The 12471-nt window shown below is 44.7% G+C and overlaps 2 protein-coding genes across 2 annotated transcripts; one reads left to right on the top strand and one right to left on the bottom strand.

The window, feature by feature from the left end:
- Positions 1–314: 314 nt before the first annotated feature.
- Positions 315–2620, top strand: LOC606487 (uncharacterized). The gene is given in 3 exon segments (NM_001112341.1): positions 315–404; positions 2082–2204; positions 2302–2620. Coding segments are annotated over 3 exon segments (369 nt in total). The 3' UTR covers positions 2458–2620.
- A 3135-nt stretch (positions 2621–5755) lies between these two features.
- Positions 5756–6531, bottom strand: LOC103632061 (protein MATERNALLY EXPRESSED GENE 1-like). Its single transcript, XM_020540774.1, has 2 exons — positions 6371–6531; positions 5756–6062 (listed from the first exon to the last, which is right to left on the bottom strand). Exons 1-2 carry the CDS (start codon positions 6450–6452, stop codon positions 5875–5877), a joined length of 270 nt encoding a protein of 89 aa, XP_020396363.1. The 5' UTR covers positions 6453–6531; the 3' UTR covers positions 5756–5874.
- Positions 6532–12471: the final 5940 nt, after the last annotated feature.

Below are 12471 nucleotides of genomic sequence, written 5' to 3'. Positions count from 1 at the left end.
TAACGGTCAAGTTTCAAATACGCTGACCGGTCAAGTTTATATTTTGCGGGCCGTCGACAAGCACAAGTGGGGAACCTTCGAGAATTCGAGAAAATAACACGGCAGCCGCCCACGAGCGCGGTGACGTACGTAACCCCGCGTACGCGGCCCGTAACCGCAACGTGGGCCGCCAGGGCTTTCCGGTCATTTCTCAACCCAGTCGCTGCGCCTATAAATGTCGCGTGCACGCGCACCGGATGAGGCCACCAAAGGTACCTTGCAATCACAACGAACAGAAGCTCTCGATCTCACCGACACCGAGGAAGAAGAGATCAATGGCGTCCGAGCAGGGAGTCGTGATCGCGTGCCACAGCAAGGCTGAGTTCGACGCCCACATGACCAAGGCCCAGGAAGCCGGCAAGCTGGTACGCGTCCCCGTGCCTCGTCTTCCTCGATCCCCATTCCCGTGATTTTGTTTGGAAAGCTGTTTAGGGGATTCCGCGGTTCAAATCGATTCGTCTTTGGTTTCCTTATTATGCGGTCGCCCCCCTGTTCAAATTTGCTCTGAATCGCATCTGGGATGCTTGTGTTCGGGGGTGATTAGGGTGCGGCGCGTGTAGTGGGCAGGATTTTAGGGATTTTAGCGGGTCCGTACAGTCCGTCTCCGTCCAGGGATTATGTTGATTGATGTAGCCTGAGACGATTTGATGTCCACGGTTGTGCACACAGATTTATTATGGGTGGAGTATTGATATGTGCATGCAACGAATTTATTGCACATGCTTTTCGTGGTTACTTAGTAATTATAGGTGTGATTTAAATTAGTTTGCCCTACTGCTGATCTCTATGCTGAACCGGAAACCCGTATGAGCTTTGCGGCAACATTTGTGTGAGTAATTTGAGCTGGCAGTTGCTCTATTTGGAGATCTGTATTTCCACTAAATCTACGAAGTAGTAGATGCATAGATAAACTTAAGCTGTCATAGAAAGTCATTTAAAACATGGGAAGAGTTTGACGTTTAGACCTCTGTTAAGTGCTCATGATGTCATATTGAAATTTCGTACACTCTAAGGGGAGTAATTTGGAATTGGGGAAAGAATTCAACAGCTGCAGTTGAGATTTGCTAGGAAGTCAAGTTGAAATTGGGAAGGATTCAAGGGCTACAGACCACCTCCGTACCTTCTCCTGTACCTTCTCCTGTGTACTGTAGAGTAACTGATTTTAGGTCTTTTTGTTTGAGGACTAATCTTTAGTTGTCGTTTAGGGGTAGCTTTGGAACTTTATTTTTTCAAAGGATTTCTATTTTTTTAAAGGAAAATGAACTAATTTTCTTTTGAATAATTTTCTTTTGAAAAATGAGAACCTTTGGAAAAATGGGTTCACAAACTAACCTTTAACCTTTTTTTTTGCTAAATAGAAGAACTAAAGTAGATATTAGTGGGGTGTTTAGTTTGAAGAATGAGCTAGTCCATCATCTTCACACTCCACACATTTTTTTTGGTTTGTATAATGGAATAAGTTGATCCATCACTATCTTAATCCTCATATTTAGTTAGTACTAATATAAGAAATGATGTCATCTCACCAAATTTGAAGAATGAACTCATGATGAACTACCTTATTTTGGAGGGAATGATCCCTCAAACCAAACACTCTCTAATTGATTTTAGTGTTAAGTCGTTTAAAGGATAGCTAAAAGAGATTGAAGCAGATTTATTCATATCTCTACCCTTCATTTAGTACTCTCTCTTCTTGATATCCTAAGCATAAAGGGTATTTCAGTCTTTCTACAGTGTTCTGAACATGTTTATTAGTCCTTAGAACCAAATAGATAGGGACTAAAATTTAATCTAGAACTAATTTTCAGTCTAGAACTAATAGGAAGCAAACAGAGCCTAGGACTGCACTCCGTATGCTCTGATTCAACCACGAGTTCTTGTCCTTGTCGTTGTCTTCCGAGGGCGCACAGTTGATCGGCGTTGCATTCGGACGGTCGGACCTAGGACTGCACTCCAGTATAATACCGTCGTTTTCTTTCCGGCAGAGTAGCAACTCTACCGCCTCTAACATGGAGCTCTGTCAAACTTGCGCAACCTTTCAGGTGGTCATCGACTTCACTGCCGCCTGGTGCGGTCCATGCCGCGCCATCGCCCCACTGTTCGTCGAACACGCCAAGAAGTTCACTCAGGTCGTCTTCCTGAAGGTGGACGTGGACGAAGTGAAGGTGAGCACGGTGTCCCGACAGCTAGCGAGCGATTCACCGGGTTCCCCCTTTCCGTTACAGTGTACTGATGACGCTGTTTCCTCCTCTCTCCCAACAGGAAGTCACCGCGGCCTACGAGGTCGAGGCGATGCCGACCTTCCACTTCGTCAAGAACGGCAAGACGGTCGCGACCATCGTGGGTGCCAGGAAGGACGAGCTCCTGGCCCAGATCGAGAAGCATGCCGCGCCTGCGCCTGCGTCTGCGTCTGCCTAAAGGAGATCAGTCGTCGCCGTCAATAAGGGCCAGCACGTATGGCTGTAAATGTTGTCGTTATCAGTTCTGGCTTTGTCGTTTGTGGGCGATTGTGAACTAGTAGTATGTTTGTTTCTATCCGAGCCGGAGGCGATACTTAACCATGGATACTTGTTGTGAGTTCGTTTCTGTTCGCGTGTGACTCTTGAATTGAATCAACCAGCTCACCACTGCACCAGGCCGTGGTGAGTGGTGACAGTGATTTCCTGTTATCATGAATGATCCTATGGATGGATATAGAATAATAGATAAATCACGTTGCGCTGCAATGGGCAAGCATATCTATCATCTACAGTGCAAAACAATGGCCCAATTAAAGATGAAAACGGTTTCAGAATTTTTCGGTATTCCGTTTATCGATTTTGAAATTTTTCGATCGGATTCACCGGTAACAGTATTCTTCAAAACCGGAATCGGTTTTCAGAATTTTCTATCGGAATCAGTGTGATGTTTTACCGACCGTTTCCTTCGGTTATCGGTTTTTGTCGGAAATTACCGGATTTGTGTCTCGGAATTTTCCAGCATTTGATTTTTCGTATCGTCTATACGTCTCTGAATAAGGATTACTTATTTTTGTATTTTTTGGACGCCATTTTTTGGGATAAATAGTGTTGGAAGGCAGTTGAGATTAACAATTTGGTCTCTCGATCAAATTCACCCTTTTCTATGCACATGTTATATATTAGTAACATATAATGATAGAGAGCCGACAGTCTGTCTTTTTCACACACTAAATTTTAGGGTTTTCTGTGAGGCTGTGAAAAAACTCTTTATGTGAGGAAAAAATATTTCATGAGTAAACATGCCATGTCAGCTAAATCGAGTGGATATTGTGAATTGTGAACTTTGTGTCTGGAAACTTGTTATACTGTAAAACTTGTTATTTTGTGAACGTGTGATCTTTGTAAACTTTTTATATTATAAATTTGTGATCCTTGTGAACTTATTATATCATGAATTGTGAACTTGTGGTCTTTGTGATCTTTTGTCAACTTTGTTGTATTGTGAAGTTTGATATGTTTACCGATCGTAATTTAGATTTCGACCGTTACCGGTGTATTTTCCGCACCGAACTTTCGTTTCCGATGTTTTCGAAATACCGATATCGTTTTCGTTTCCGAAATTACCATTTTCAATTTTGTTTCCGATAAAAATTACGAAAACGATAATGATTTTAGTGTTTATCGACGGTTTCCGACCGTTTTCATCCCTAGGTCTAGTGGAGTCTCTCTATCCTAACTCGGTAGCCAGTAGGGGAATCCCCGCGGTTGGCTCCAAAAAAATATACGGTGCTCTGAACATCCAGATTGTGGTGCTCCGAACGTACCATTTTGACTTCCCTGATAAGCATTCGGATGAAGCTTTGTTGGACTATCACATCGACATCATTTTTTGAAGAAACCACCGCATTTTGACACTTGCAAGTCTGCAGCATCTGGCCAATTAGGAAATTCATTAGGAAACAATTTGCAGATTAGGCGCCCAAGAGTATACTGTGGCCACACGAAGATGCTACTACTATACTCCTAGTAGATATGCAGTATGGTAGCATAGCATCCGAGTTCAAGCTCGGTGACATGACTTCCTTACACGCTGAACTGGCAGTTTTGGAATTAACTGCGGGCTCTACATACAGGATATGGTAGTTTCACGTGTACATTTTGAGCTAACGAGAGATCTAAAGGGCATCTAGTATCCATCTATTTTGGTACTACTACTTTATTTATTTGTTACCTACTCCAATACGGTGACTGCGAGGAAGAGTCGCGCGCTGCTAGCAGAACGGCCGAAGGAGAATCTAGGTAGGCACCTGTTTGTTTGGCCAACACAAGAGAAGTAGGCAGTGGAGGAAGATTTATTAGGTTAATATAAATTTGGATAGTCTGATAATTAGTCTTTTGAAATATGTTTTTTTAACCTTTACTACCTAAATATAGGATAGATAGTGTGTTTAGCTAGTTTGCTAGTGCCATGAATATCAGGTTCTGCTGCTCAGTTTGGATGTCGATACCAGAGAATTGAGTGTACGATTCTAAATCTAAATTCTATGTGCAACCAAACAATTTATGAAAGCTTATTTTGATTTCAAATTCCGTGCACCAATATCTACATTTAAAACCGAGTAGTAAAGTTTTTAAGGAGCTGGTACAACTATCTATTCCAACTCTTATGCAGAAGAGTGAAGTATTCCACGACCTTATTTTGTGCATCACCGGAGAACCCAATATATACCGAAAACAATTTTTCTGATGCTCTTTTCTTTTCTTTTTTTAAAAAAAAGATGAGATGATATATATATATATATATATATATATATATATATATATATATATATATATATATATATATATACACACACACACCAATACACTTTATTTTGGCTAGTGCTTGAAGAATCGATTCTTCCACTTGAGTTGATAGAAAAGCCATGAACAAGAGCTCTGGTCGTAAAAAGAAGCCAAGTTCCAAAGAAGCACCATCATGTGGCTCACTTTACTTGCGTTTCAAAGTCGAGTGCTAGCTGCAACGTTCCTACCAGTTTCCAAAGATGCTACGCTTAATGGCCCTCGGCGTACTATCATCGACCAGCTCCTAATCCACTTACTTAAGTGCCATTTGGTTCACATACTGGTAACGTAATGGTTAACAGATAACGTTAAATTATGTTTGTTTAAGTCGAACCGTAATAGATACCACACTACAAATAAATATCACTTTATTCAAATTTGTTACCGCCAGTATTTAAGTGTGAAACGTTACCATTATCATTTACGTTATATTTCGTGAACCAAATGACACCTAAATTGCTGCAGTTACATGAGCAACGTAGCAGCAAGATGCTGATTGTTTCGAGATTGATTACTGGAGGTGCGTGTATGAATTGCTGTTGTGAGCGAGTTTTCTCAATTGTCTGTGTGATCTGCGGATCAGAGGGAGATACCAACCCCTGGAGCTCTCTGATGCATATTTTATTATTGGAACGAAAACGGATAATGACGATGCCGACTACAGGTTTGGCTCTCGTTCAACTTCAAGCTGCAGACCACAAGTGATGTGATGGGATGGGATGCGGTTGGTCCATTTCCCTCGGCGGTTTGGGGGCAAGGCCGAATTTTATGGGTCAAGTAAATGCAGTCATAGACTTGCATTTTCTTGGCCGAAAGAAGATAATGCTTTGAGGGACAAAGAATCTTAACATTTAACAATTGTGTTAACTTGTTTTATGATTCAGTAATCAGAAACAAGTGACCAACAAAAATATCTTTCTAATTTTCTTTTGTGATTTATTTATACCATGTCCGATCAATTCCCTTCTAAGCCATTTTCGAAAATACTGCCCACCGTTACATTATTGTACCAACAACAGCGAACTTAGTACTAATTCGTGTTTAGGGGCAGGCATGCATGTCTACACTCAGCTAGTGTAGCGTAACACTGACGAGTTCCGCCCCCGATACAGCAGTAGCACTTGTTGTCCTTGCACGGAAGCAACACCTGTCTACATTCTGCTCTCGTCTCCATGACCCCTTCTTCAGCTGATAGAGCAGGAGGAGCGCCCACCTCATCTGTGCAAATTGCACGGAAGCAATATCAGTGAAGAAGATTGAGCAAATTAAAGGACACACTAGCTAGTCTCCGTTTCTATATATCGATAGATAAATCAAAGATGGCTCGAGAACAACTATGAAATATTTTAGCATCAAATTTTGTTTTAATACATACCGGTATTGAGTAACTTAATAACACATATTAGGAGTATATAATATAATATATGTCGCTAATTCTCCAAGAGACAGATACATATCCGGTACCATGCATGTTCTAATTCTCTCCTAAATTACGATGAACTCAAACATGTGCAGTTCTCACTTACCCTGAAGACCCTGCGCACAGGATCCGAGGAGCAGTAACGAGAAAAGCACTAGTGCGTCCACGCGCTTTGTGTGCTTCTCCATATCGTCAGAAGAAAATTTGAAGAAATTCCTCGCGGTTCCAGACGATTTCTATACGTATGTGGTGCGCGGTATGTGCAAAATTGCTGGCTTCTTCTACGCAGTACTACAGGCATTTTTATAGAGGAGAAACGTAGGAGTAACTGATAAGTACAGTAAGTAGTATTGATCAAATTAAAGACAGGCTACTCCGAAATTAGTAGCGGTTTATGTCTTGCCACTTTTGTGGAAAGTTTTAAATAATTTCCTTTTTATTTATAGACAAAGCTGCCAACTATTTATCACACAAACTGGCCATAGCCACATATATATATAATCCTTCTATATATACTTATTATTTATTTATTTTTTGAGCTATATGTCTGCGACAAGATACCAAATCATAATATCATGCTACTTTCACTAGTAGAAAAGAGCTCAAAGCTTACGACGAGATTTAATTTTTACAGACGGTTTCAATTATCAAACGCCAGTGCTATTTTTAGTGACGGTTTCTTAACAAAACCGCTAGTGACGAAAACCGTCACTAGAAATCCACTAGTGGCAACTGGCAAACCCCCCTAATAAAAATAATTTATTTTACTATTTTGAACCCATTTTATGTTTTCCAGAAAATATTTCCACTGGCGGTTTTATTACCTCGACCGCAAGTGAAAATCGATTTCTACTAACGGTTTTATTATGTCGACTGCTAGTGGAAATCGATTTCCACCGGTGATTCTCAGTTACCGCTTGTAAAAAAAGATTATTTCTACTAGCTACTCCGAAATTAGTAGCGGTTTATCTATTGCCACTTTTGTGGAAAGTTTTAAATCATTTCCTTTTTATTTATAGACAAAGCTGCCAACTATTTATCACAGAGACTGGCCATAGCCACACACATATAATCCTTCTATATATAGTTTTTATTTATTTATTTTGAGCTATATGACAACATACCAAATCATATATATCCTGCTACTTTAAGACAGGCTGGTCACTGGGCAATCAATAGTGATTTATTTTCAACTAAATATGTACCAAAATACACTGAGCTCCATGTGGTGCTTGGGCCGTAGCCTCGGCCCGTAGTGCTGGCCTGACCCGACATGATTATTTCTTTATTTTACAGAAATTCATATATACATATATACAATTTATATTAAATATTATAAACATTTGAGCATGATGTTCTATTGGTTAGACAACTTCATTCAATGTCCTTCCACCCTTCTTCCATTAGGGTGGTGGTTTAAACCCCACCTCCTGCATTGTTTTTTAATATTTTACGCTGAGTTGATTTGAAGAAATGTAGAGATTTTTTTTGTAAAAAGATGACGTAGGACGACCGTTGAAACTGATATAGATTTATTTCAAAATCCATACGCTACTAATTTAGCCATATATGTTGGTATATGCTCTCCCCCCCTACTCCCTTCATATTGAAATATAGCGTCCCCTAAAGATTTTAAGATAGATTGAGAGGGAATACAGAGACGCACTAACCCTTATTTCATTTTTAATAAAAAAATAATTCCCAATGTATAGACATGATTAATTGAGATTGTTTGCATAAATAACAAGTAACAATATATCACCTAACAAATTTATGCGCCTATTTTATACAAAACTGTCCTATAAAAAATCTTTGGTACTTGGGTTAAAAAAAAAATCTCCGGTCCTTCTAGACATTATATTTCAAGACGAAGGGATTATTAATTGAGCCAAACCTAATATATGGTTTGATAGTTGTATTTTGGGAAAGAGAGATTTTTTGGCAAAACTTCTTTTACTTTAAGCAAATATATAAACTATTCAGCAAGTTGGCCATGTATCTAAGTCCTTTTATAGTTTAGTACTCACCCATCCCAACAAATGTAATTCTAGCATTCTAAGCTAGTTATGTGGGTCCATCTAATGAATTCAATGTCCCCTCATATCATCGAATTGCCTCCTTCATGTTTGATTTACTTATAGGATGTTCTGTTTGATAAATTACGTAGATCATCACCTTTTGATCCTTTCAGTGTCTTACTGGAAGGACCAACTGATGGCTAGAGGGAGTGGGTTTGAACATACTATAATACAATTTCTTGAAGAAACGACCATGAGGTGCATGAGTTAGTAACAAAGGTGAGTCATATAAGGATCCCACCCAAGTAATCTAGCTAGTACCACATGTCATCCTGAAAGTCGCCTAGAGGGGGGGTGAATAGGGCAAAACTGAAATTTACAAAGTTAATCACAACTACAAGCCGGGTTAGCGTTAGAAATATAATCGAGTCCGCGAGAGAGGGTGCAAAACAAATCGCAAGCTAATAAAGAGTGTGACACGCGGATTTGTTTTACCGAGGTTCGGTTCTTGCAAACCTACTCCCCGTTGAGGAGGCCACAAAGGCCGGGTCTTTTTCAACCCCTTCCCTCTCTCAAACGGTCCCTCGGACCGAGTGAGCTTTCTCTTCTCTAATCAACCGGGAACAAAACTTCCCCGCAAGGACCACCACACAATTGGTGTCTCTTGCCTCGGTTACAAGTGAGTATTGATCTCAAGAAAGAATGAGAAAGAAGAAAGCAATCCAAGCGCAAGAGCTCAAAAGAACACGACAAATCACTCTCACTAGTCACTAAAGCTTTTGTGGAATTGAGAGAGGATTTGATCACTTGGGTGTGTCTAGAATTGAATACTAGAGCTCTTGTAAGTAGTTGGAAGGTGGAAAACTTGGATGACTTGAATGTGGGGTGGTTGGGGGGTATTTATAACCCCAACCACCAAACTAGCCGTTTGGTGGAGGCTGCTGTCGCATGGCGCACCAGACACTGTCCGGTGCGCCAGCCACGTCACCAGGCCGTTGGGTTCCGACCGTTGGAGCTCTGACTGCTGGGCCCGCCTGAATGTCTGGTGGCACACCGGACATGTACTGTAGAGTGTCCGGTGTGCCACTTCGCGCGTGCCTGACTTCTGCGCGCACTGGCGCGCATTAATTGCTTCTGCAGGTGACCGTTGGCGCGAAGTAGCCGTTGCTCCGCTGACTCACCGGACAGTCCGGTGTGCACCGGACATGTCCGGTGAATTATAGCGGAGCGGATTCCCGAAGCTGGCGAGTTCAGAGTCGCTCTTCCTTGGAGCACCGGACACTGTCCGGTGTACACCGGATAGTCCGGTGAATTATAGCGGAGCGCCTCTGAGTTTTCCTGAAGGTAAAGAGTTTGGTTTGGAGTTCCCTGGTGCACCGGACACTGTCCGGTGGTGCACCGGACACTGTCCGGTGGCACACTGGACAGTCCGGTGCGCCAGACCAGGGCACACTTCGGTTATCCCTTTCTCTCTTTGTTGAACCCTTTTCTTGGTCTTTTTATTGGCTTAGTGTGAACCTTTGGCACCTGTATAACTTATAGACTAGAGCAAAACTAGTTAGTCCAATTATTTGTGTTGGGCAATTCAACCACCAAAATCAATTAGGAACTAGGTGTAAGCCTAATTCCCTTTCAATCTCCCCCTTTTTGGTGATTGATGCCAACACAAACCAAAGCAAGTATAGAAATGCATAATTGAACTAGTTTGCATAATGTAAGTGCAAAGGTTGCTTGGAATTGAGCCAATATAAATACTTATAATATATGCATGGATTGTTTCTTTAATTTTGGACATTTTGGACCACGCTTGCACCACATGTTTTGTTTTTGCAAATTCTTTTGTAAATTCTTTTCAAAGTCCTTTTGCAAATAGTCAAAGGTAAATGTGTAAGATTTTGCGAAGCATTTTCAAGTTTTGAAATTTTTCTCCCCCTGTTTCAAATGCTTTTCCTTTGACTAAACAAAACTCCCCCTCAATAAATTCTCCTCTTAGTGTTCAAGAGGGTTTTAAGATATCACTTTTGAAAATACTAACTTCTTCCCCTTTTGAACACAATAAGATACCAATTTGAAATTGCCAATTGAAAATCATTAATTTGAAAATTAGGGTGGTGGTGCGGTCCTTTTGCTTTAGGCTCATGCTCTCTCCCCCTTTGGCATAAATCGCCAAAAACAGAATCATTAGAGCCCTTTCCTAGCTACTTTCTCCCCTTTGGCAAATAAAACATGAGTGAAGATTATACCAAAGACGGAGAGTTGCTCGGAGCGACGGCGAAGGATGAGTTACGGAGTGGAAGCCTTTGTCTTCGCCGAAGACTCCAATTTCCTTTCAATACACCTGTCGGGGACCATAATTAGGGGTACCCTCAAGACGCCTAATTCTCAGCTGGTAACCCCCATCAGCATAAAGCTGCAAAGGCCTGATGGGCACGATTAAGTCAGGGATCAGTCCACACGAGTGACTCGATCACGCTTCACCCGAGCCTAGCCTCGGCCGAAGGCAGCCGACCTCGAGAGACTTCTGTCTCGCCCGAGGCCCCCTTTTTATGGCGGACACATCACCGGCTCGCCCAAGGCCTTGGCTTCGCTCAGAAGCAACCTTGACTAAATCACCACACCGACTGACCAAATTGCAGGGGCACTTAACGCACAGGAGGCCTGACACCTCTATCCTGACACGCGCCTCCGGCAGAGCCGAGGTGACCGCCGTCACTTCACCGCTCCACTGGCCAGTCTGACAGAAGGACAGCGCCGCCTGCGCCACTCCGACTGCAGCGCCACTCGACAGAGTAAGTCTGACAGGCAGTCAGGCCTCGCCAAAGGCGCCACGGCGAACTCCGCTCCGCCCGACCCCAGGGCTCGGACTCGGGCTAAGACCCGGAAGACGGCGAACTCCGCTCCGCCCGACCCCAGGGCTCGGACTCGGGCTAAGACCCGGAAGACGGCGAACTCCGCTCCGCCCGACCCCAGGGCTCGGACTCGGGCTAAGACCCGGAAGACGGCGAACTCCGCTCCGCCCGACCCCAGGGCTCGGACTCGGGCTAAGACCCGGAAGACGGCGAACTCCGCTCCGCCCGACCCCAGGGCTCGGACTCGGGCTAAGACCCGGAAGACGGCGAACTCCGCTCCGCCCGACCCCAGGGCTCGGACTCGGGCTAAGACCCGGAAGACGGCGAACTCCGCTCCGCCCGACCCCAGGGCTCGGACTCGGGCTAAGACCCGGAAGACGACGAAACTCCGCCTCGCCCGACCCCAGGGCTCGGACTCCGCCCTGGCCTCGGCCGAACGACTTCCGCCTCGACCGACCCCTTGGCTCGGGCTCGGCCACGGCAACAGAAGGCAGACTCAACCTCGGCTTCGGAGGAAACCCCACGTCGCCCTGCCTAGGGCACAGACCGCCACGTCAATAGGAGGCGCCATCATCATCCCACCCCGAATCGACTCGGGTCACGGAGAACAAGACCGGCGTCTCATCCGGCCAGCTCCGCCAGAGAGGCAATGATGGCGCTCCACAAGCTCTATGACGACGGCGGCCCCTAGCTCTCTTACGGAAGCAGGACAACGTCAGCAGGGACTCGACCGCTCCAACAGCTGTCCCTCCATCAGGCTCCGCCGCACCTCCAACAGCCACGACATCACGCCAGCAGGGTGCCCAGATCTCTCCGGCTGCCACATTGGCATGTACCTAGGGCGCTAGCTCTCCCTCCGCTAGACACGTAGCACTCTGCTACATCCCCATTGTACACCTGGATCCTCTCCTTACGACTATAAAAGGAAGGACCAGGGCCTTCTCAGAGAAGGTTGGCCGCGCGGGACCGAGGACGGGACAGGCGCTCTCTTGGGGCCGCTCGCTTCCCTCACCCGCGTGGACGCTTGTAACCCCCCTACTGCAAGCGCACCTGACCTGGGCGCGGGACGAACACGAAGGCCGCGGGACTTCCACCTCTCTCACGCTCGGCTCCGGCCGCCTCGCCTCTCCCCCCTTCGCGCTCGCCCACGCGCTCGACCCATCTGGGCTGGGGCACGCAGCACACTCACTCGTCGGCTTAGGGACCCCCCTGTCTCGAAACGCCGACAGTTGGCGCGCCAGGTAGGGGCACGCTGCGTGCTGACGAACAGCTCCCCGTCAAGCTCCAGATGGGCAGTCTCCAGCAACCTCTCCGGCCCGGGACGGTGCTTCGTTTCGGGA

This window comes from Zea mays, chromosome 7, assembly GCF_902167145.1.
Source record: "Zea mays cultivar B73 chromosome 7, Zm-B73-REFERENCE-NAM-5.0, whole genome shotgun sequence".
Classification (NCBI taxonomy): domain Eukaryota; kingdom Viridiplantae; phylum Streptophyta; class Magnoliopsida; order Poales; family Poaceae; genus Zea; species Zea mays.
This window is presented reverse-complemented; position numbering and strand designations above follow the sequence as displayed.

Bases quoted from the DNA above. Each gene is read 5' to 3' on its own strand.
- LOC103632061 (XM_020540774.1), bottom strand. From the start codon at position 6,452: ATGGAGAAGCACACAAAGCGCGTGGACGCACTAGTGCTTTTCTCGTTA. The intron at 6,063-6,370 runs GTAAGTGAGAAC...CAATTTGCACAG, and splicing joins CTGTGCGCAGGGTCTTCAGG to ATGAGGTGGGCGCTCCTCCT.